We start from the raw sequence: 25,804 nt of genomic DNA on the forward strand, positions 1-25,804 counted from the left end.
GTCATCTTTGGTGGGAAATCTGCACACAAAACATATGAGATCCTTGAGACAGAATCCTTCCTCACTTAACTCAGTTTAAATAGAAATGCCACAATAAAGGAACTTAAAGGGTAAAATTCTACCAAACTAAGCTGGCACATACCTCTCTCATTGAAAAAACAGGTCCAGAAAACTTCAGATTCCTTGACGTCTCCAGTGTAATCTCAGGATACTACACACCTTGCAGCCTTCCCAACCTCCACAGCAAGATCAAGGACAAACGCCCTTTCTGTTCTCTTTCTTGTCTTTTTCCAAATCCTTATGAAACACAGCAAAGACTCTGGTTCTCAGACCTCAGATGGATCTGCATTTGCTAGATTGCATCATCTCTTAAGGAAACCTTGGCACTGACAGTGTGTTCTTGTCCTTGAGTCAGACCCTGACGCAGCAGACCTCAGCAAGCTCTACCTGAGCTGAGAACCTCAGGCTTGAGAGCCTGCATCTGGCATCCCTGGCCTTGAAATATTTAAATAGGAGAAGTCACACAACATAATGACGGCCACAGCAATCCCTTTCATTCCTGCACTAATACCTGTGATGTCCTAAACTCACAGTATTAATATCTGTCACATTTGTTCAGCCCGTTCCAGCCTATTATGTCCTTGCTGCATTTGGCCAAATCCCATGATACAAAATCAACACTCAACATAAACCCTAATTTTGAAGATAATAATTGGAGCACAGCTAGGAAAAATGGCTGCTTGCCCTTTGTTCTTCTCAATTGCTTCCCCACAGTCCTACACACGAAGGATGACAGGAGAGCCAGAGTCAGACCATTTTCCCACATGATTGAAGGACATAAATACTGCAACTCTGAGCATCTGCAGGAGGAATTCTGGAAACATGAAGACCCCTGTTGCCAAACAAACCTAATTAGGGGTTTGTCAAACAAACCTATGTAATCAGATTCCTTTAGGCACATTTGAAAACTCCAGATTTTGATAGCCCAGTTTTAAAAAAAACCTTTCAGGGGGAATCAAAAACACCTCAGTTGAATACTGAAAGAACCACATAAGGACTGACATAAACAACTGTATTTTCTTACTAAATTAAATTTTGACTACTAGCCTAATGGGAAATAAGCAGTTCAGTCTGCTTTAATAAGAAGTTAACAACCTAATATCTGTGCCTGTGTTAAAATCAGACAATTTTAACCAAAAGGTTCAGGAGAAGACTGAAACATCTGCACACTTTGGGAATCTCAGTTTCTGAAGTGATGGATTTCTGATTTGCCTTTTGGTCAGTAACACTGATAGATATAATATCTTAACATACATATGGCACCCACAAAAGAAACTGAAGATAAAGGGGGACTGTCCTTTTAAAGGCAAGGTCCTCTCTTTCTGTTCAGATCAACTGGCAAAAGAAGGCAGCTCTTTTTTTGATCTTTGCAGCTTCAGTCGACACAACACAAGCAGGCTGTTTACTGAGAGGTGCAGGATAATATTCCTTAAAAGGTAACTGACCTTTGGAGGCATATTTTATAAAACGTTTTAAACCCGAGTTCATTTTGCCTGTTTGAGATGCATCTGCCAAGAGGAAAACAAAGCTGCACGAAGCTTGAGAGCGCGTGAATCTTCGGATGATTCACCGTCTCTTCTGAGAGTTTACGAAAAGCTCTAGCAAGAATTAATTTACAGATTTGTACATCTGCTGGGAAAAAAGGAACAAGTTCCTCCAGCATAGATGCAATTTTTGGTAGAAGAGCCTGCTGCATGAGAAGTGCAGCATGTGAATGCAGCAGCAACACAAAAAGCACACTGCCATTCCCTCCGAAACAGAATATGGCCCTTTTTAAAACATCATATTTCTATTTAATAATTGTCATATGCACTATGAAGTAACAGATCACAGACCAAAAGGATTAATATAAGAACCAAAACTATATTGCACCTATCCAAACTCCCTTATCCTTCATTATTACTAATTACATAATAACTACCAGAGGGAAAATACACACTCTATACCTAAATCTGTCAGCTCAATTAATTAAAAAGATGATTCCAGAATTATAAAACTATAAAATTTAGTCACTTTTTAATTGTTAGGGCATTTAATTGGATTTTATAAAAGTAATAAAATTATGCTTCAATCCATTTTATGAGATTTGTATTTTTCAAAGCACATTTCTTTTTTTTTTTAAAGTGAAAGTAATTAAAATTTAAGGGACTGTAAAATTAACGTTATTTACAATATTCTATTAGAAAAATCTGTGAAGAAATATAAAAATAAATACAGAAACATTTTAAACAATTATCACACTGAAAAGGTAGTCTCAGATTTCCCTTTCTGAATTCCTTGATTTTTAATTAGCGTCAGTGGTTTTAAATACTAAAAAAAAAAATTATTTCTCCAGAAAACACCACAGAAAAGAAACCTAAAGGGTTGTGTCAAGAGATCCTGCTGTTGTGCTTCATTTCAGTTCAGAAAGAGCCACCTCTCAGATTTGGATCCGTGTCCATTAAGCTATCGGTGTCTCTTGTCAGACTCTAACAAAGGTCCAATTACTGAAAATTGTCATCTAAGTTTTTGTGACCTGGCCATTTGCACACCAGGAAATGAAGGAGATTACCTGTGTAACAGCCACTGTGTAGTTATGAATTTCAGCCACAGATGACAGATTCTAATCTCAACGGTGCAGAGCTCTGTACCACTGAACGTATCATTATGCAGGGACGAAATTTTTAAGATACATGACAATTCACGCTGCACATCTGGCACCACGGCTTTGCTTTATGACAGGAGTCTTTTTAAGTGATAGCAGAACCATGACCTTGATTTCACAGGTTCATTAAAAACATTGCTGCGATCTGCATTAGGCTTCCTACTGAGCCAAAGGGGGGGAAAAAAAAAATCACCCCTCAGTTTAAAATAGTTTGTAATTCTACATCAAGGGCACAGCTAAGGCCAACAAAAGATGTCAGTGGCAAAGGAAATTTTCTGTAGTGTTTACTCCTGGTATTGACATTACCAAGGGCTCCCTCTAACCACGACACCTACTAGATATTTTTGGAAACATTACAGTTAAGACCCTGCAGAGTGTTGTGAAAATTTGCCCCCATATCTCCTTAAAATGTCTTCAGGCAGTGACTTACATCACACCAAGTGAGCTAACGTGGTCTACCATCACAATTTAAGCAGGTACTGGGACTTGAATGTGATCTGCTCCATCATAGCACATAGTCACTGCTTCTTATCCTTCACAGCATGACGGAGGCTTGGGAATTCACTGCTCCAACTGCAAGATACACAGCAGTTCTAGAAAACCCTCACTGTGCTGGCAAGTGTAGCTGCTAGTTTAGTGGAAGTTAAAAAGCCTGTAGAATTAACCAGGACAATCTTAAATGTGAATATCTCAGCTGAAAACTGGCTAATATTTTGTGCACTTTTCAAGCCTCTGATCCTTTACTAACCTTTGCACTGGGGAAGTCATTCAGATGCTTCATGCTGTGCACAATTCACCATTAGAAGCAACTAAGCAATCCAACTGCTCTGCCACTATTTGAAAATACAGTAAGGGAATACATTAGAGAGATACAGAAATTAAGTTGTTGCTATAAATCAGTTGGTTATGAAATTTAATAATCAATTTGTTAGCACCTGATGTAAAACTATGATCTGTCAGCAGCCTCCCAAGCTGGCTGTGTGCAGCAGCAGATATTTCCAAGGGAATTAATTACTGATGATTTGCAAAGGTAAGAATAATATTTTTCAACAAATGTAGCCTGTGCACTAGGAGGTTAAACAAACACCACCAAAATGTCAACAGAGTTCTTGGCTTTGGTGTTCTCCCATTTCAAACGCAATGAAATAGTTAACCAGAGATTATGCAAGGGGAATACTTTCAAATCTTCCCATGAAGCAGAATGTCACACCATCTGGGGCACTTCTCAAGTGATTTGAAAAGTTCACACTGTTTGGAATTACAGAGAAATTCAACAGAAAAGGCCTCACCATATCCCCAAAGTCCCATAAGCAACTGTAGACCTGTGTCACGGCCAGTAAAGGCAGAGCTGTGACTTCTCCTCCACAAAGAAGCAAAAAGTCACAGCCCACCGAAGTTTTCCACCCCATAACTCTGAACACCCATGCTGCTTTCTCTGAAAGTTAGAAAGTAGCACTTCTGTCTGCGAGGGAATGCCTTTATACACAAAGGTAATACCCAACAGGCAAGCTAAGCTTACGGCTCTCCAGAAAACGGGTGAGTTAAACAACCACCTCCAGAAACCCCTCTCAGTTTTACAAGCAGCACTGACAGGAAACTGAGCAACAAGAAAATCACTAAGTCAGAAGTCAGAGAGCAGCAGGAAATCTCAGAACCATGTATAATCTTATACTGACACAAAAATATCTAAATATTGTCTTGTTCAATGTAAAAGAAAAAAAAAAAAAGGACTGTTTAACTCAGTGAATTTTGGAAACAAATGCTTAATGTCTAACTTCCATTCTTCTAAAAATACTGGCTGAAAGACCAGCAAAAATATCCTCTATTGCCACCTGTCAGCTGACAGAATTGTGGATCCTTGTCAGACAGGCTTCATTTTAAGGCAAGCCACTAACACAGGACTTAGAGCCCTGCTGGATGACCTCCTGCTAGAAGCAAGGAAAATTCTCTGCAACTCATCCTACCGGATTTCTTTGCAGGATTTGACACTGTTGATCAGCAAATACTGCTGTCCCACTTCCAAGAGATTAATGGGAGAGGACTGAAACTGTTCTGATTCTTCCTTCATACCAATACAGGGGAATTATTCTGAGCAGCTGCTCCTGTGTCTTCATAATACATCATCTGCATACTGCCACACAGGTCAACCATCTCTCAATCAGTATTCATTACTTCTATAAAATCTTCAATTCACTATTTCATAAATGTTTGGAGAAGGAACAGAGGTCTCAACTGATTTAGAGCTAAACAGAAAACATCCATTAGTCATGGTTTTCCCTTTATTAGTTTTTCTTACATATGGGGGGGAGGGACACAAAACAACTAAAAAAACCCTTACATCGTCTTACACCTCCAGAAATTAATAAGCTATCTTCCTTGGAAGAAAAATTCTGTCATTTTAGCTCTAAGGGGTCAGGAGAGTTTGAGAAGCCTACTTTTCCTCTTAATGGGGTACAGAAGCAAATTCAACTACTGCAAAAGTTTTCAATTTGAACTTCTGAAGAGAAATTCAGGTGAAATATTAAATAAACATTTAAGGTTTTTAAACATTGAATGCTAACACTTGTAATGCTGACCCCAAACTGACCTCAGTAAAACCTGCACTGCCCAAAGCGCCTTCCCTCAGAAATGATCCAAGCTTGGATTTCTCCTTCCACTCTTGTAAGAGTTTCACAAAGGCACAAAGTAAAATAAGCAGGGATTAGGTGTAATTTGTTGACATGATCTGTCTCCCACACTTGGTTTATTTATACGCTTCAATTATGGTATATGATACTAGAAATCTGAGAAATTAGGACCTTTTTAATCCACACATTCAGTATCATTAAATCAGTAAATCACTTTCTTTTGCTAACAAATTATTGCTTAAAAATTAAGGTCAAGTTTAGTATTTGCACTTACTTTTTAACTTAGAACTACACAGCAAGAGGGAGGGGGAGAAAGAATTATATTTCACAGACGTGTCGTGTGTTTCTTCCTCCCATTAAGTTCATACCAGGGACTCTCTCACCTTTTTGGGGCCCATTATCCATAGCTCTGAATTCCCTTTTGCAGGGCTATAATCTCACCCTAAATTTCCTCTGTCTGACAGCACACAGGATACTCAGGGTACTGATATTAAAAACAGGTGTCAGTGATGCTCTTCCCTCCCCTCAAGGTCTCAGGACCACATTTCAAACCAAAATCCATCCAAGAAACCACGTTTTCCTCCGTCAAAGTGTTGCATCTTTCCTAGTTCTGCATCCCTGGGGTCTCAAAGTACCTCCATACATATGGATTTTGAAAGTCCTGGGGCCAGACTGAGATAGAAGAGGGACAAGCACAGGGTTCTGCAACTTAATTTTTACATCCATTCAGCCTTCCAGCATTTCCATTCTGCATCCTCTTCTTTCTCTCAAGCTCTGGCACAACAAGAAGAGCACTTTGTTCCACTCCTTGCCAGATCTTGCAAGGATATTTTCTTTGGTGATGATTAGGAGACAGCAGCAATGAAAATATCCAGAATCTGGTAATTTTCATTCAGCAGCCCACCTGAGGACATTTGCCACCTCAAAGTGGTACATCTTTTTCAAAATCCAACAGCAAATCATCATTTACACATATATACATGCAATTACAAACAAACATAAGCCAGACATAGAGGAACATTCATTTTTGCAACAGCCATGGAATGATTTGTTGTTTCTGTACGTACTTCTAAATATACGAATTTAATTTGAACACAGTACGTTCTTGTTAGAAAAAAGAAAAAAGGAAGGAAAAAGAAACTCACCAAAAGGAAAGCTAAATTACTACCTTTATTACATTTTTGTGATATTTCCAATTGAAAACAGCTGGGACCACGGTTGATCATCCAAACAATAAAACACTTCATGGATTTTGAACATTTCACTTGCCAATGACAACTCCTTCCTCTGTTTTGCCTGGAGATTATTGAGCTGTAACAGCATTCAGAAAGCCCCCCAGCAGCTGCATGCTGCCATTCAGACCTGAAAGATTCCATGTTGTGATAAAAATTAATGTACTTTGACATCCTCTGGGATTTTTGGTGCCTTTGGAACCGCTAATAGAGAAATACAACCTCTTCAGTCTATGACACAAATTTTTGGATTCTAAGATTAAGACACGTGGTATATGCATGGCCAGGCTCGTGTCAGCAGCAAGGGCTTCCCTACACAAGTGCCAGAAGATTCTGCCTTCATGTGTTTTAATTATCTCCCCTAGAAAGTGTTTATTTAAATAGGCTAAATACATTTTAATGTATGTGTAATTAAATAGTTACTCTGGCCTTATATTTCTGCATTTTTGGAGGGCAGCATCAATTAAGATCTTCTCAAAACCTAATAAGCCATAATGCTCAAAAACCCTTGGTTTATTTGTGACAGAATATGTTTTAATCAGTCATACATATCACACACATTTTACTTCCTTAGATACTCAAAACAGCCTTCACAGCTGGTGCATCTTGTGGAAATGTTTTTTGGAAGACAAAACCCCAAGACTTTGTGAGCCATCTTAGACTCAGCTTAGATTTAGACACAGACAAGGGGCTGAAAATGGGCACCAGAACAACCAGTGTGCTGAGCAGAAATCCCCTGGAGGGTATACATGAAGTTACACTGAAATGTCAATCCTATATTTTAATATGGACTTGACTTTAAAAAAAAAAAAACAAATATTTTGAGGCAGGAGATACTTCCACGATACAGCAGATGAAATGAAAGGTGATCTGGTGAAAACATCAGGATCTCAGCCTCAAGTAAAAGGGGGAAAGGGCTTAAGCTTGAGAGATTCTTAATTTATAAAATATTGGAAATAGTTTTTGGATCCACATGACTTGACACATGCTACCACAACGAGGTAATTGTGTATGAGAGCTTAAAAACAGAAGCAAGAAGAAAAAAGGAAAACTATTTATGCAGAAAGCCAATCCCTGGGCTTTAATAAGGCACAGCATCACCACAAAGAGAAAAAAAAAAGTTTCACCCTAATATTATTATGTACGTTTCAAATGCAGTCAGCCTTTGATCTTATTTAAATTTAAGATACGTGCTGTCTGCAACAGTAACTTCTGAACTCTGCATGTTTCAGTACTTAACTCAATGTGGATATTTTTTGATATCTCAAAATGCACAACAAATGGCTTGTCCAGAAGTTTGTGCCTTGGTGGCACTGTCAAGATGCCAACCATACTCTAAGTTGGGAAGACAAGCGTGATAGCTCGACTGTCACTAGTTTTAATTCACAGCAAGTGATTCTATAAACAGCAAAGAGTTAAAAGGTTTGTACAGTGTTAATGTTCAAGTTTGGAAAGACAACAGGCAGTGGCAATGATCATCTCTGACAGAGATACATTGACTACAGAACCATTAAGCATATTGACATAATGGCATCACTGGCAATTCATCTAAATCATACATTCATTTTTTCTGGATCTTTTCAGTTACCCATGCAACAACTTGCCAAACAGATCCCATTTTTTACATATGTATTCTCAGATATGCATAGAATTTATCATATAGTATCTACGATTTAATTGTGGTTCAATTAGAATTCAAAATAACTTGACACACCTGTAGTGTGTCAGTTATAATACATGAAAATGCAGAAAAATCATATTCTGGATTGAATTTTCAGCAGGCTCTGAGATCTTAATTGCACCCACAAGGTTTCAGCACGTTTCTGCTTGCAGCATGAAAAATGAATGTACTCAGAGAGTTTGAGGTCTCAGCTAAGGAGGCCATTTTGGGTCTGGTTTAGGAAATAAGAAGAGACTAAACTTCCAAATGGAGAATCATAATTCATAACTGCTGTCTTTTCCATATTTCTACATATTTCCATATTTCTGTCAGCATGTGCCAATTCTTACCACATGTAAAAAAAAATAAAAATTCCTACTCTAAAGTAAAGTAAACGCAGTGAAGATCTACATCTGGAAGTCCTGCATAATTGTGAATTGCTGCTACCAATTCAGAAAATTCTTACTAGTAGCTGTTGGCAAACATTGCTTCGTATCTTTGAAGTAATTCAAGATTTTTCAGGAAAATTTCTGGGGTTTTTTTTTCCTCAAACATTGAGAACATTAAATTAATGCCTTACTGTTTGGCAGAAGATACCTTTAATTCAAACCAAGTGGCACTGTGCACTGCTCCAAACTGAAGATGCACATAAAATTTAATTTTTAACTTTACTGCTCACTTCTGCTCGCTGCTTTGAGCGTGGCAGTGTTCTTATGACGAGGAGCAGGCAAATGCCGTGGCTGTAAACGATGACAACAAATGTTGCTATTTTGGAAGATTTAGAACTGAACCATTAGTGCTGTTCCCCAGCTGAAGTATGCAGGTTTCAGTCAAATATATACCACCTCCACACATCCACACTCCTACACAAATACCAGTCCTACAGACCCTGAACAATCCAGCACTGACACCGGCTAAATTTAAATGCTGTGTTGCAGACAATCACAGCAGGGCAGTCATTTTGTCTATAAAGGGGATTAATACCAACCATAATTCCTCACATTGTGCCCACTCAATGAAGAGGAGATTCCATTCAGTGTTTTTTTTTTTTTAAGTTCCAAAAGCCAAATATGAAAGATTGGTTGGTCTGCCTCTTCCAGCTGCATAAAAATCAGCTAATGCCAAATCCATCTTAGCCCAGAACATTATTATAAACAGATCATTTATTTGATTTTCCGTAACAGAGACATTCAATCAACTGCCTGAGCTGGAAACTAGCAGAGGGGAAAGACTTGGTACAGATATAAGAAGTAACTTGAACAAATCCAGCCATTTAGATGCACTGAGATCCCTTTTCCTATTCTCATCCTAATCCCAGCAGTGTCTTCACAAGGAAGGAAGATGAAGTTCATTCACTCCTGGCAGAAATATCCAGTGGGGAATGTATCAGCAGAAAACAAGCCAGAAATACTAAAATACTAAAAGACAGCTGGCTTTCTCAAAAAAATTTGTGCTGGAAATCCTTGAGCCCTGTTTTTTATTGGACATCCATTTCATGTGTTTATGTATTTATTTATGTCACACGGTGTTCAGGCTGTGCTACAACACAGTAAGAGGTAGATCAAACATTAAACAGCAATTTTTTTTTATTCTGTCTTCTCCCAAAGTCGTCTTTGGGAGACCCAACTAAGCTACTGTTTAGTTTATTCTGCCCACAGAATTTTTCTAACTGCCAGAGCAAGAAAAACTGGAGGACACTATCCTGCCCATAAGGAAAGTTTAAGTGCTGCAATCACAGAACTGCAGGATCTAAAATAATCTGAAAAACCCTTCTCCCCAAAGCTTTACTTGAAACTGCATGGATAAAAAAAGTCTCAGAAAGAGAACCAGCTGTATCAACTCAAGAGTGTAGATAATGCAAACAAAAAAATCTTTTTTTTTTTCAGTAAGGATGAAGGATTTTCTAGAATATATTTATAGGGATATGGCATAAGTTACCAGTGTTTATATACTCTGAGATCCAATTTTATCTGTGGACAAGGCTGCAACACCTAACAAATCCAAATAGGAATAAAAGATTCCTATCAAATCTCAGAAGCATGATAACTTGGAGATGAATCATCTGACTTTTACTTTCAAACAAGGAAGGCTTCTTAGCTTTAAATTACAACTCCAATTCATATTAAATATTTCTTTTCAGAGTACCTCTTTCCTCCCATTTATTATTTATGTTTTTCTCAAGGCTCCCTCTGTTGCATCATTTGTTTTCTGTATGCAACCAGCCCCATTAAATTCCTGCCGAGCACAGGGTGACATTTCTTCATTCTTCACGTAGTTTCCACAATCTCTCAGATTCCCAAGCACATTCAAGGAGGTTTTTGGTTGTTTTTTTTTCTCTACAAGTTATTTGATTAAGGCGGGAGATTCACAAACTCAGCAATTTCCCCTCTGCCTCCTGCCATCCCACCATCACCACCTTTCCCAGCTGCCAAAGGTTTGGATGTTTGGATTCAGTGAAATTTAGGGATCCTTTTCTGGAGTGTTTCCATTTCAGTTTTCTCATCCAGGAAGAGATCTGTGAGACACAATCCTTGAAGGCTGTTTTCCAGTTGCTATCAATCAGGGAAGAACAGGCTCCCTGTTTGTGATGTGACTGTGAGTACACCCTTATATCTGCTAACAAAAAATAGCACCTAGAGCCATGAACTGTCACAGAAAAGCAGAATTTCAGAAGGCATGCCTATCTATTCTCTATTTTTTAAATTTTTAGTTATTAGGTCAGGTGTCACCAAGACCAACACATTCTGGAAAATACCAAATGTCCTAGAAACCAGACTGGAGAAATTAAGCAGAGAATAAAACTATTGCACCCAGAAGTTTAAGATGTTCACCACTGAATACTTACTAAAGGCTTCTTCACATAAAGTGCTGTGAGAAATGAAATACAGATCTTTATTAGAATGTGTGTGTTCACACAAAATTTCTCCTTCACACTAAGAAATTATTGCAGTTTCTCCCAGAAACCAAGACTTAAACAACTTAGAATTTAAAAAACAGTTTTGTTTGGAAAGAACCCCTAACACTTTATCTGCTTTCCCTACTGCTTTTTTGTTAAGAAATTTATAACATTTTTTATAAGAAAGAAAACTCTATGCTTTTAACATAATTCCAGTGGCCATTAACAGGAGTGACAGATACCTCACTGGAATGGGGGTGGATGTATCACAATCCTTCCCATACAGGTCCGTGAGATCAGGGATATCGATCCCTCCTAAGGAAGTTAGGCTGCCAACTGACAAGACTGGCCAAAGCATAAAGAACAAGGCTCAGTCTGTCCCTGAAGCCTTGTAAGATTCCTTTCAATTGCTCATAAAGCCACTAGTGCAAAGGAATCACCCATGTGACAAAAGCCTCTGGACACTGAGGCAAAGCAAATAAATGACAAAGAGACAAAAGTCATTAGGGTACATTAGTGCTGGCAAACACATAGGCCCAGCATTGTAGTAATAAGGTGCTATTGCCATATAATTGCTTTTCTGACCTTATCCAGACATAGTTAAATCACAAGGAATCAGAGGCCAGAAAGACCTAGCAGGTCTCCCAGTCCCTTCTCCTGCCAGTGCAGATGATTGTAAGGTAACTCTTCCGTGCCTGTATCAGATAAAAGATCCTCTGCTGCAGGCAGTGTGTGGGGTCTGGTTTCCATCCAGCCTCAGACTTTAAACAAAATATAACTGGCAATTCATTTTGGTCAAAACCCCACAAGTCTCACAACAGATACAGAACTTAGACTTTCCTACAATGCTTGGAGCATTCCTGCCAGACACAGGCACATCTGAGCACACATCTGAGACAGAAATATCTGAAGGCAAGGCACAGGCTTTAGATGCTGTCTGTTGCTAAAAACGTTCCAAATAAAATTAGAGTGAAATATTAGTAAAACTTGTCCATCACTGACAAGGTAGCTTAACAGACCTACACTGGTAAAAGAGTGCATGCCAACAAAAATAAAGCAGGTTTTCCTGATTCTAGATATTCTCATTTTCTAAGTTCTCTGGCAAAAACTGATTTAAGCATGTTCACTTCTAAGGATTTGTAATCATGCCATACCAAATGGACTAGCTAGGATGACCATGATATGATCTACAACACACAAATCAAGTTAAGAGCTGCATTTGGAAGAAGGGTGGGTTTGACTTTCCACTGTACCATATAGTTTTTAAAGAAGTGTAGCATATTAGAAGCATGAAGATGCTAAATTAAAAACACTTACTGCTCTTACATTACAAAACCGAGTTAGTATTAAAGATGCAATACTGCAAGGATTTGTCTTCCAAGAAATTTTAATATATGAAGATGACATGATAAGAAAATATTGATACTAAGGACTTTGGCAGTAAAGGGACTTGTGTTAGAAGTCAGTTTTGACAATTCTTTGAATCTAAAAGACCTATAAGTACTAAAATGTCATCTGTCTATCCATGTGAGATTTAGCTTTGGCAGTATTTCAAAAGTGAAAAAACATTCTTTGTTATACACTTTCTCTATGACAATGTATTTTCAAAGCTGTCTAAGAGGCCATAATCTCTTGAGAAGAACAGGAAGATGCATATCTGTTACAGAAATATTTTCAGAAAAAAAAGCTAAGTTTGAATACTCCCAACAATCAATGGGTCAAACTGTAGAACTTGAAAGATTTCAAATAATTTCTTCAATTCAGAGATTCATTGCTCTGTTCAAGCTAAATAAAATAAACCATTTGGAAGCTAACCCGATAATCTCCAGATAAATTTGCCTAATATTAAGTGATGTAATTATCACACTCTCTCTCCTTTTTTCTTTATTATGGACTATTCTAGATACAGGTCTGGAAAATGGAGCTGTCTGGCTCATAGGGCTATATTTTTTAAAGGTTTAAAAATTAAAAGAGAGAGAGAGAAGGTTAGAAAAGAAAGTAAGACAAGGAGTGTGCTAATTGTTCATCACTGACCTCTTCCAAACCACTGCAAAACTGTTAAAAGTTTTCTGAGCTGTTTTTTATGCAGTTCAGCTTTGGCCTTTTCCAATAGACACAGGGGTAAAAAAGCCCTTTAAAGCTGGGGCTACACATGGAATAACAAGAGTTCTGTAATTTATTTTTTTTAATTAGTATGAAAACAAATGATCTTTAATTTACATTGGAAAAAAAATTCCTGTGAACAGATTATTCACTAACTGCAGTTGCTGATCTGTCCAACTTTGGTGAATTCTGCCAACTGGGCTCAGCTGATAAAGACATTAAAATAACAAGAAATTATTACATATAATTTTCTGAGTACTTACAGATTCTTGGATTTGAATGCTTCAGCAAAGTGCTGCACACTCTGAAGAGAAGCAAGGTCTAAGGTCATTGCTTCTACCTTGGCTTTATGCTGGAACAAGAGAAAATATAAAAAAAGATAAATAACAGCATGTTTAGTTCACAGGATCGTGTTACAGTAAATGTGTTATGAAACTTGTCTGATTCCCTTGTTTAACTTTATAACCCCAAAGTGAATACAAATCATCAAAAGGAATGGAGGAGCACAATGTTTAGTGCCAAAAGTAGCATTGTGATTTGGTGGTTCTGCTAAAAACATACACTATGTAATGCACAGCTTTATACAACGTAATGAATCGACACAGGGCAGTGTTAAGGTTAATAAGGTATCTTTTGGCTTCCATTTTGGTGGTGAAACTTCTGTAACTCATAAAATAAAAAGCAGACTGTTATTCTCAATGCCTGCTATTTTTACATACCGTACCAATAGAAAAAAAAAATTCAGTAAATACTCTGTAAAAATCAGCTAACTTCAGACTTGCACATATGAATCCAAAACAATCTACTGTGCATAGCAGGTGATATAAAAGACACCATAAAATGGCTACAGAAAACAACTGATCAGCCTACACAGTTTTTCATACAATAAGAGTTTACCAGTGCATATTATATATGTACTTCTACTGTGAAGGTGGTGGGGCCCTGGCACAGGTTGCCCAGAGAAGCTGTGGCTGTCCCATCCTGGAAGTGTTCAAGGCCAGGTTGGACAGGGCTTGGAGCAACCTGGGATAGTGGAAGGTGTCCCTGCCCATAGCAAGAGGTTGGAACAAGACGAGCTTTAAGGTCCAGCCCACATAAACTCTCTGGCACATAAAAGAAAGCCGCCAAAAGCCCCGTACTCTCCCCCAAGCCTAAAAATGTCAAATTTCAGCCCACTCTGCTTAGCTTATTTGGGAAAAAAATACCTAGAGGGACACTCCATGTACTCCCAGTGACAGTCACAGTTCAAACCAGGCATTAGCACTGCTAAAAGAAAGGGTAGTGAGAAGATGAGCAGATGCAGCGGTACCATGTAAGCAAAGGCAGCGTTTGGGTGGGGAGGCAACAGCAGCTTTGTTAGCACCACAGTGCAACAGGAACTCTACTGGGATTACAAGGATATGCCATGATCGCTGCTCAACGACAAGGGAACATTGCTGAGGGAACAGAAAGGAAGCAGCTCACGTGTCGGCACAAAAGGAAGTTGGGAAGAGTGCTCCCATTGTCCCCCAAGCTCAAGTAAATCATCTGATCTCCCTGTTTCATTGCATCTGGCACTTCTCTCCCTACATCTGTTTTCTATTTTGCTGGTACCCATTCTGCCTGCTACAACTACCTTGCAGGTTTGGTACAAACAGAGTATCACTCAAATTCCTTTTGTCCCATTCCAGCCAGACTTATCAGGACAGCAAAACAAACACAACTAAGATTTCCACAGGTTCATTCTCCATAGGAAGTATCTGAGTCTGAAAATGCTAAACCAAACTTTGTTACAAAGAGGTTTTTTTACCCTCACAAGATGCACATCACTCTGGAATTCATTTTGCCCCACTGGGTAAATATTTTCTTCTGTTTGATGGTCAGAGACTTGAGAAAGATGATGCTGCCTTGCATTATGCAATACAACTCCAGAACAATTTCTCTTCAGCAGTGCAGTTCAAAGCTGTTTACTTACTACAGAAGTGGTGTGCTTAGTTGGGTTTACTTTGCTTCTGCTTCCCTCGGTCGAAACATTTTCCTGTCTCTCCCAAGGGTGAAAGGACAAGAATGCTACAAACACAGGGACATAAGGGGATCAAAAACCATAATAATCAAGTAGTTCAACAGACTACACCACAAGCTGTTAGCTGCTGTCCCCTTGGGGACACAGACTCAAGTCCATGTGATACCACTCAGGTAATCCTTTTCCTCTTGGTGTCAGGCATTAGGCTTCTGCTACTGATTCCAAGAACAGAAGACAGCTGTCTGTACTTCACGTCCAAAAGGGAAAAAAAAGTATGAAGCCTCCAAAATGCTTTCTGAAATAGAAGTTAAATGGATTCAGCTTGGATTCGTGGATTAATATATTGAAAATTTAAAAATCAGAAATTAAAAGATCATAAATTTTTTTTCAACTTTCTACCTGGTTTTGCTTTTTAGGATACTGATGGTAGCAGGCCATATTTCCTTCATATGCATGCAAGGTACATACTGAGCACAGACACACCCATTTACTTAGTTTTCCTCACAGGGAAAACTGGAGCATGTGGCATCCAAAGCACTCAGCTCAGAACCTGCCACAGAAGGCACACAGGAAGCCAAGTGTAGGGTTTTTTTCCCCAAACACAACTGAGGGAAGAAATCAGTTTAACATATCACAAGCTTAGGCAAGTTCCCCAACTTTTTTGTTTCAGATTCTCCCTTGTCAACTGAGGTTCCAGCACCTCTCACCCTACAGAGGTATTCTGTAGACCATCAGTTGCTACTACAGCTTGAGAATATGAAATGCTAAACTTCTAGTAACAGATAATTTTTAATCCAAATTTTCCCACTCTTACTTCTGTATCACAATATCTTTTTAAAAAAGCTACGAATAAGGCAATATACTTGCAAGATATGCTCTTAATAATGTAAGAGTATCTCTAATCAATGACAAGTAGAAGGTTTTATGTTTGTTTTCTTATAGTAGCTCAGTATTACCTTGGTTATAATGTTTTCCCTCTTTCCCTAGGAGCCTAGGTGTCACATATTGTGACATGTATAGAAAAGCATGGGGTTTCTTAATAAAAAAATAAAACTAAAAACCATCTTTTGCTAAAAGGCATCTTAACTGTAATTGTACTCTGCAGTCAGAACTGATTGTTAATGGTAGGCTGCAAATCCTGATCTAATGTGTCATAATTGTATTATGCTGATGTCTCTCACCATTTCCCTTCACATGTTTTCAGTACTGAATTATGCCTCATTTTATGTTGTGAAACCTTAAATGAGACTTGCCACTTTCCCAAATACAGGAGACAGTCCTTAAGCTGACATCGTAAAATCGATGCGCTAAGGCAGGGAACTCCGGAATTTTAAAAATTAAATTGACAAAAGGTATTAATGCTCCCTCTACTACTTTATTTTCAATTACATCATTTGAGGGGAAACTAGATCATAGAATGAGTGTAGCATAATTTAAAGAGCTCACTTCTAAATCACAGGATCATTACTATGTGGCGCTGTTGAAAGCCTGTGCAAAATGAACTCGTGCTAACAATGTCCAGGCACCAACATTCTGTCTTTGGAGGAACAGCTGAAGGTGAATCATTCTCCAGCTTCTAGCAAGTTCTCCTTTAAACCCAACATAATAACATTTTGAAAAGAGCAAAGAAAAAAATTTCTCTTGTATTTCACGATTTCATGCCCGGTTCTAAAAGCATTTCATCACTGTTTCCAGGTGAATTTCATTATTCTATGAAACACCAGCAAAGAGTTTGTTCAGTTTTGTGTGTAAGCTGCTCCCTATTGGAGAAAAACATTAAAAATGCTTAAGTGTAAATGGCTATACTTTGCACTCATGCTAGAAAAAAGCTTATTGAGCCAAAAGCTAACACAAAAGTGAAAACCCCCAGAAAGCCAGCTATTTCACTATATGCAATGTCTTCACTTTACAGCTTAAAAATTGTTTAAAAATGAACACTGCATGGTAGAGTAGTTTGGCAGTAAACATGATTGTGCATTTGTGTCTTGGTATTGAAGAAGGAGCCTTTTTTCATAGTGAATTTTTCATTCAAATGTAAGTGATGATTTACGTTAAATATAGGTAAAGCATAGCTACATTTTCCTGAAGGATTGCAAGGAAGTGAAGAGCAGTACAATAAGTTGAAGCATAAAAGCTTTCTCTGTCATAATATTTATTATAATGGCATATGAAATAGCTGAAATAAATAATAGATGACTAAAAGTAAATTCATATGATAAAGAATCTTTCAGCAGACACCATTACTTCTGACTGCTCCAGTTTCATACAGAGTTGAAGAGTCTTAATAAATATGCTGTAGCCCCTGTATCTTATGTAAGTACAAGTCATTTTGTAAGGGCCTACTTAAAATGTACCTTGGTGGACACTACATAATTTACTGTATAATTTTACTCTCAGAAAATAGTGTGTATATATATCTTTGACATTTAAAAGCCCTTAACTCAAAACTGAATACATAGCACAACAACAAAAATATCTGACTTCAAGGAACTGAAAGTACAATCAACTGGTAAAAAGCAGTTTAATTTGATACAGAAAAAATCTTCATGACAACATCTTGGAATGCAGATACTCCTTATATGCAGTGTGAGAAACATAAAATCTTCAGGAAAAAAGAGAACTTGACACCAAAGCTGATGAAAAATCTGTGGAATTATCTGAAAATCGGTAAACAAACAACCAAATCTCAGCATTTGACAAGCAGTGCCCAAACACACTCATATTTTCACGTTGAGGATGGAGCAGGGGATGTTTTAGAAGCACGTCTGACAATTTGACACATAGCTTATGACAGTCAATAGCCAGTGCCATGCACTATTTATGGAGGTACCTAATGGGGAAAAAGGCTTTCACTCAGGATTAGGGCTGCAAGTATTATTGTCCCTAATGTAGTCAACATTTGGTACTTCATTCAAAACTGTATTTATGCAACGCCAGCTTTACCTGGTGGTGTGTTTTGAATGCTCTGCAGCTACTTCCCATGGAGCTGATGGGGACAGATGCATCACACTGCTTTAAGAGCAATCCAAAACATGTGCTAGATGCTTTAGTAATATGTTCTTCTGCTACACCTGATATACCTTAATAAAGTTCATTAGAAGACCTCAGGGGGAAACATTTATACATTCATTTTTCTATTCCCCCCCACCCTCAGCCCCCAATATTAGCAATACTTATTCAGTAGTTTCAATTTTTCACTAATTTTATGCAAGAGAAGGTACACAACACAAACTAATTTCCTAAACATTAATTATTTTATCAACCTATTTATGTGATGTACAGGGAAATAGCTGGGACTAACTCCATGAAAATCGGAGATGAAAATGATTCCCTTTCTTTCATTGGAAAGGAAATTTATTTATTCATGCTTGGTTACACTATTTCCCTGTGTGTTTGGTTTACCTGTATTTTGGTCATAATTTGCTGGTGTAAATGTTTCCACTGTTCTTTTTGCTCAATCCTGTCAGACATTTTGATGCTGTGTGTGAGCTCTCCCAAACCCTGATTTTGTAAAGCCTGGTTCCTCCTGCTGAAGTAACTAGATCTTCCCATTCTTCACAAAAATGGAATTCCTGCAGGGGTTGCCTTCACCCAAGTCAAGTGAACAGCACATATATCAAAATGTAATGGGTCAGGATGCGCCTGCAAACTGCTCAGATTACTGATCATCCTTGGACTGGCATCCTATCATGAAGAATGAATTATTAGTTGTATCGTTGTCTTATGTCTCTATCCCTTCTCCAGAACAATTCTGGATGTTTGGCAGAGGACAGTGTTAATCTTTTTGGCGTCATTTACAACTTAGAGCAATAAGAGGCCTCTTCAGAAAATCCTGAAGTCCTCAAGCTGTTGTAGGATTGTCCTGCAAATAAACATCCTAAAGTTGCAAAGGAAGATCCACACACAAAATAGCCTGGAAGGAATCGCCTGAACTGGAGATTGAACTCTTGAGCTCAGCTGAGTTATAAAAGCAAGAGAAAAGTCTGGAACCTCCCTTAGACAGAGATTAAACATAAAGGCAACAAATGAGCCACCAAAATTCTGAAGGTGAGAGACGTAGAAAAGTGATTAAGACAACCTGACATGAAGAAGTTCGGTTTCTATGGATGCCAAATACTGACCTGGCATTTGGTCCTCACATTTAAACAAGTCACTGTTCACAGCAATATTCTTCCCTCTTCCAAATACTTAATTTACCTATAACTTAAAATCCATGTCACAAACAGAAAAACATGATTTAAGTCCCCAGGTATAGTTTGTATATTTAACTTAGACATGAAAGGCCTTTGTTGGTCATGCAACCATCATTTTAAATTCCCCAATAATTTTAAAACTGTATCTTTCTATTAGTAAATGTCTACATATAAAAAGAAATGTAAAATACACTTACTCGTTTCTTTGTGGTTGCTTCATTTTTCAGATTTTAATATCCTTTTTTAATAAATCTTCTGTAATAAATACCACTTACCACTAAAATAAGCAATAATGTTATTTCACAATCTTTTCATTAGTTAACTCTTAGATCAGTATCTCTGTAAATTTGGCCTTTCATATCTTCTGAAGATAATGAGAAAGGAAAAAAAGGAAAACATCTGCATTTCTTTATGAAATTAATATCTGCAGTGAAGTAAACCATGCCCCAGCAATCCTAAATCATGCTCCTAAAAGTAAGAGAAGTTAGTCTCCTAAGGACATTTTAAAAAATATTTATTTCTTAACCAGAGAGAACAAAAACACACACAAAAAATGCTGGAGTATAATTTCAGAATACTTCAGTTAGTGGGCTCCAAATGCCCTGATTTTTCCTGGATGCACAGGGTGCCATTGCACACAGCACACATTTGCTTCAATAATAAGAAATTACATGCATTATAAAAATAAAATAAAACAAAATAAACCTACTGTAGCTTTTGGCCATAGGAATTTGTTTAGCTCTTAATGCACATGAACTGGGGGTATTTACTTGGGAGCCTACTTTGAGCTGGAATTTTTTTTTTTCTTTCCCTGGATATAGATCACTTCTTTCTGTCTCCAAACACCCATTCCTGTAAAGCTCATTTGAATTTATCTTCGGGGAATCTCGAATAATCTGGGCAATATGTTACATGTGTAGGGTTTACTATTCTAATAAACATATCTCCTGGTTTAGGGAATGATCCAGGGAGCCTGGGAACGTGCAGCAGAATCTCAGCTGTGGAGAGCCTCCTGTTCAGATGCTTTCAATTCCTCTCATTCTGCAAGATTCGAAGCGATAGCAGAACGCACTTTCAAAAAGAGCAGCAAGGCAAACAGCACCAGGATAATTTAGAAACTACAGACTTTTTTCATGGTAAAAACTCCCTCAAATTTGAAGCTTTTCAAGTTAAGCAAACCCAGCTCATGGGTGGCTGAGAAGTAAGCAGTGCGGGAGGCAACAGAGCGATGGATTTGTTGGAAACGGCAGAGGATGGTGGGAAACCCCAGAATTTCTAAATGGACTAAACCAGTAACATCCCTATTGCAATACATTATTATTGTTGGTAATTATCCATAAAATTAAAAATGTGTTATCTTATACGTACAGCTCCACTCACACCGGTGTATAAAACCTACAGCAGGATTCCACATGCTGTTGTTCCAGACAGAGGGGAACTTACCATCCCTACTCCAAGATGACAAACAAGACGAGAAAAGCATGATGGTCAAAAGGGCAACAATGTTTAAGTAAATACAAAATGAACCCTTTTTCCCTGTTCTCTCATGATCCATAATCATAAGCTATGTTGTTGCCTGAAAGTGCAGACATGCACTGTGCAGTGCATTAATCCTTCAAACACTAACAGATGCTGGCAGGGATTTAGGCTGGAATGTATTTACAAAGTGACAAATTATGTTCCGTATTATACAGAGAGAGAAAGAGCACCCACAAATAGGCTGATAAATGTCAGCTGCAGTCACGACAAACGGTTTATTTTTATTATACTGTAACCACAAATGTTTTTTGCAGGGAGGCCCAAAGATTTATTTGTTGCAGGAAAAAAACAAGATTATATATGACACAAAGTAATAACTGTGAGATCACTGATGTTCTGGGCAGCTTGCCCTCCTGGAAGCTACGTTCAGATTGAAAAATGTTACTCAAAAAATGGTATGTTACATGACACAAAATAAGTAGTTCATAAATCTGTATTGAAACAACAATAACTAATAAGTAAAGACAAGTCTCAGGACATGGCTCATACAGTTTAAAATGCAAAGCATACTCTGTCTTTTAGTGGAATGTTGAAATTGAAGCAATAATATTAAAAAGATCTGGTGAAATTGTTTCAGATTAAAAACAAAGTGCAATAATTGGGAGATGGGAGCAATGTATATTTTAAATGTGGTCATAGCACTACAGAGCATTTCGTGCAGCACAATTAATTGGCAGAATAGTGACGTCTGCAGGTTTACAAATGCATTGCAGCTATTTTGGAGTATGTCAAAGCTTGCTAAGAGATTTAAGGTGTAGTTCATTCCCCTCACTCTTAATTTAGCAAAATAAAATATCCCTGTGGTTAAAATTCATCACTTCTGTATTAATGAATAATTCCAGGATGCTTCAACTTGAGTAGAAATAAGTATATGATATAAAGAAATGAAAGAACTGAATAATTACCTACTTAAGGCATTTTAATTGGCAGCTCACAGTTACAATCTCATAGATTTAAACAACATAACATAGATACCTTACAGAACAGTGTCCTCAAAAAGATAAACACATATACAAATTATTTTGTTTCCCCAACTGTTCACATGCCCAAGCTACGAGATACACTGAAAATGGTCACACTGGTATGTATGTAATTTTAGAAAGTGAAATAAAAGGACTGAATCACGTTAGTAAAGATTTCTTGTACAAGGGTTGGCCGGATCAGCTTCTTAATATACATTCAGTACACACAGTATAAACTGGAACAAAAATATGAAGTCGTTCTGCATGCACATATTCTACCTTAAAATCCTGGGGTTTAAGCAAGTAGCTTAGGCTTTTCCCAAATGTTAAGGTAAATACTGGCTGTACCTACCTGAACACCTGAAAAAATAGCAGCTACTGTATATATCTTACCCATATGCCACATGCAAAAATGTAAAACATATTAGGGGGAAAAAAAACCAAAAAAAAAATTCAAAACGAAAATTTCCAAGCAGATGTTTATAAACAGAAGGTAACGGATAAAAACCCAAACACAATGCTGCATTATGTTACATGATTCACTGATGAACCCATTGGAACTACAGCAAAAAGCCCTTCTGGAAAACTTCCAGAAATTAAAAGGTGCAAACAAGCTGCCTAATACCCTTGCGTAGACTGAATTCTTATGAAGAAAATAAAGTTTATTGTCTGGAAACAGAGAAAGCATGAGGAAAGCACTAAAGCAATGGAGGTGAACAATTAGACAGATGTTCACTTAAGGAAATAAAGAGAACAGAAGAAGCCATCACTGAGGAATTTTACGAGAATACTGACAACTCTGCACCTCATCAAGGGCACTGGTAAAGTTAAAGCCACTGAAGCCATTTCTGCTCAACTCCAACATAACTGCTGACCTTGCAAGAGTCTGCATTTAGCAAATGTGGCTTAGGAAAATAGCATTATACTTTTCATTCTACTATTTTTTTTCCCAAACTCCGTCTATATATTCTACTGTATATTTCAAGAAAATTAACTTTATTTCTTTGTATAATATTACATGTACTCTGAATTTTTTTTCCTGACTATGCTCAGGTATCAGGAAAACCTACAGTTACAAAGCTTTCGTTACTTAATCAATTACATCTGACGTTCATAAAAGTGTATACATGAATAGCTGGAGTGGCTTTTGTTTAATATGATTATACATGTTCCTGAAGTAGTCAGGAGTTTGCATAAGATGCAATCTGGACATGTTTTAGAACTTACAATATTTGGCATTTAACCACTGAAAGAAAAATGGAGAAAGAGCATATTTTGTACAGCAAAAAAATATGGGAATATATGCAGGCAAAAGGAGAAAGAATTAATAATAGAAGGCAAGATTTTTTGTCAAGGACAAAAATCTTATGTTGTTTATGCACGTGAGGTACAAATAAAATTTGTTCCACAAATATTTCTCTTGTGTAAAATACAGTTTAAAAACACTTGTTTCTGATGATACTTGGCTTGCAGATTTTCAGAAAAAAAAAGGATCCTCCAAATCTCAAGTGCATTACTGATTTCTCCTCTTATCTACTCATGTATTTTCAGACATGACTGCCAAAGAAATCAGAAAGTGTATTTTAGTATCACTAACAGAACTTCCATCACTTTCTTGCGGGCACCAGGCTCCTTCCCACGGCATTCCTGAACTGTAAATATGAACACAACACCCATCACTTTCCTCCCATAGGACAGGGTACACAAACACCAGAAATGAGCTCTGCATTATCCAGCTGCAAAGGGGTTGGAAACTGCGCACATCAAACTTGTTCTGTAACATCATCAGCACGATCTGGGTTGTAGGGACAGGGAGGAAGCACTAATTAAGCGCCACGTCCTTATCTAAATACATCCTCGTACACAAAGAAAAAAGAAATCCCACGAAGTAGATTTTTACAAAATACTCCTGGTCTTTTTTTACCAGCCCCAGACTGCCTTTTCTGAGCACAGTTTTGCCACTGACAAAAAGGGACAGCCCATCCACTGCAAATGGTCCTGCAGCGATTCCAACTCAATCAGGAATTCACTCAGGTCTGCAGGGCACAGCCTGCACATTTCCCACACCCTCCTGTTTGAAAGTTCTCGGTAACTCAGGAGAAATCCACAAGAAAATTTCATCATTCACATTTTAAATAATATAAAACATGTGGAATGTGATTGATTTCACACTAGAGAGAACTGAAATTACGGTTATGGGATAGGGGTTTTTTTTTTCATCTACTGTGAGGTCAAGTAATAGTAAATAATTAATGAATTATGAAACAAGTTTTCCATAAGGCAACACATAAATTCTATTCAATAAGATCTAAAAGTGTAGTTACACCAAAAAGCCATATAATACATCACAAAATGAAGAAAATGCATGATGCTGAGGAATATTCCATTATATTGGAATAACGGAATATAAATAACATCCTTCTGTACATACATAGCATTTTCATAACTTTTACATCTCATGATCTACAACAAAAAGAAGGTATTTTCAGCATTTGTTGTTGCTCCTTTTTGTAGCAAATCTGTTTCATCTCTCCATCAGTCAGAGAGGTTCTCATGCATCAGAGACCGACAAAGTGGATGATAATCTGGACAAATCCATAGGGCTCCTTCTCTGATCTTACAGCTGATTTGGTTCTGGCTACAATCAGTGGATTGCTGATCCGTACTCTCCCTCTACCAGTATTAAATTCACATTCTGCAATGCTCAGGCTGTCTCTTAGAATTTTGTAGAGTGATATGATGTAGCATAGATAAGATATTGTAGCAGTCTTGGTGAGACCTCTGTGGCTCATTGACATATAATTAGTACCCCCGAATGGTAGGCAAGAAGGCAAAATAGAAACCCCCAAAAACCACCAAGACATACCTTTTGCCTTGATACCATAAAATTAGTTGAAGATTTGACTCAGTCAAAATGCAAGGGCAAATTAAAAAGGAAAGTTAATTTTTGATGAAGCAAGATAGTTGTATACTTTCATAGTAGCTACAATAATTTTATGCCCTCTAATGCTAAAAGCAGTCAGAACTCTGCAGTTTTTCATAGGAAACCTGTGGTTCCTATGCTATGCTCCACAGACCATGTTAAATAGTTTACAGTATCCTTGCATTATTTTCAGGTAAAAATTTCATAGCCATGATGTACCTTATAAAACACTTCCAGAACTGACTGTGTTACACAACAGCTGTGAACTTTGGAGTTAGATTCTTTTTCTCATGATATTTGCAGCTTGAAAAGCCCAGGACCACTGACAACTTCTATTTTTAACTACATGGCTGACAAAGTCAAAAGAAAATAGCCCTCTTCTCCCCTCCCACAACACCACTCAGTACAATTTTTTAGTCTTATTTTCCTCTACTTCGTTCTGTCTTCTCCAATCTAGACAGAAAATTTGACCAGTTAAGGAGCCCTGAATTGCACAAGGTACAACAGAGCATTTCGAAGCATGACTCACTTATTCTCTAAGGCCCATCTGAAAGGAGATGCCAAGAAAATAAGGTAGAGAAGGTTTATATTTATAAGACTCTGATTAAGTAGGCAATCTTAGGAGGACAGAGACGAGTTAAAAAGAAATGCAAAGGCTCCAAAAGTACTGAATTTTGTTTAAAAAAAAAAAATCAACAGCATCTGTCTAATCAACTAAATCCATGAACATTTCATAAATGAATGTATGCAGCAATGAAAAATACCATCAATGAAGTAGATGAGGCAATGAGCATATGTAAGCCAACCATTTAGATGCCTTTTAACACTTGTAAGCATTTGGTTTCAATTTAGTTTTTCAAATGCCTCATGCTATGGTGCTGGACCTGTCCAAAAAAAACCAAGAAAACAATAAAAACAGAGGAGACAAAAACCTGAGCTTCTTCTCAGAACTCCATAAAGAGC

At 37.6% G+C, this 25,804-nt stretch overlaps 1 protein-coding gene across 1 annotated transcript in view; it reads right to left on the reverse strand.

Annotated features, from left to right (window-relative positions):
- The window catches only part of WWOX (WW domain containing oxidoreductase), a 472,482-nt gene that overhangs the window by 362,804 nt on the left and 83,874 nt on the right, over positions 1-25,804 (reverse strand). Inside the window, exon 6 of the mRNA XM_050311260.1 lies at positions 13,486-13,574. Within this exon, the coding sequence (XP_050167217.1) occupies positions 13,486-13,574 (89 nt within the window). The remainder of the gene's footprint in view (positions 1-13,485; positions 13,575-25,804) is intronic.

Source organism: Myiozetetes cayanensis, unplaced genomic scaffold (genome assembly GCF_022539395.1).
Source record: "Myiozetetes cayanensis isolate MyiCay16 unplaced genomic scaffold, myiCay2020 scf16, whole genome shotgun sequence".
In the NCBI taxonomy this organism is placed as follows: domain Eukaryota; kingdom Metazoa; phylum Chordata; class Aves; order Passeriformes; family Tyrannidae; genus Myiozetetes; species Myiozetetes cayanensis.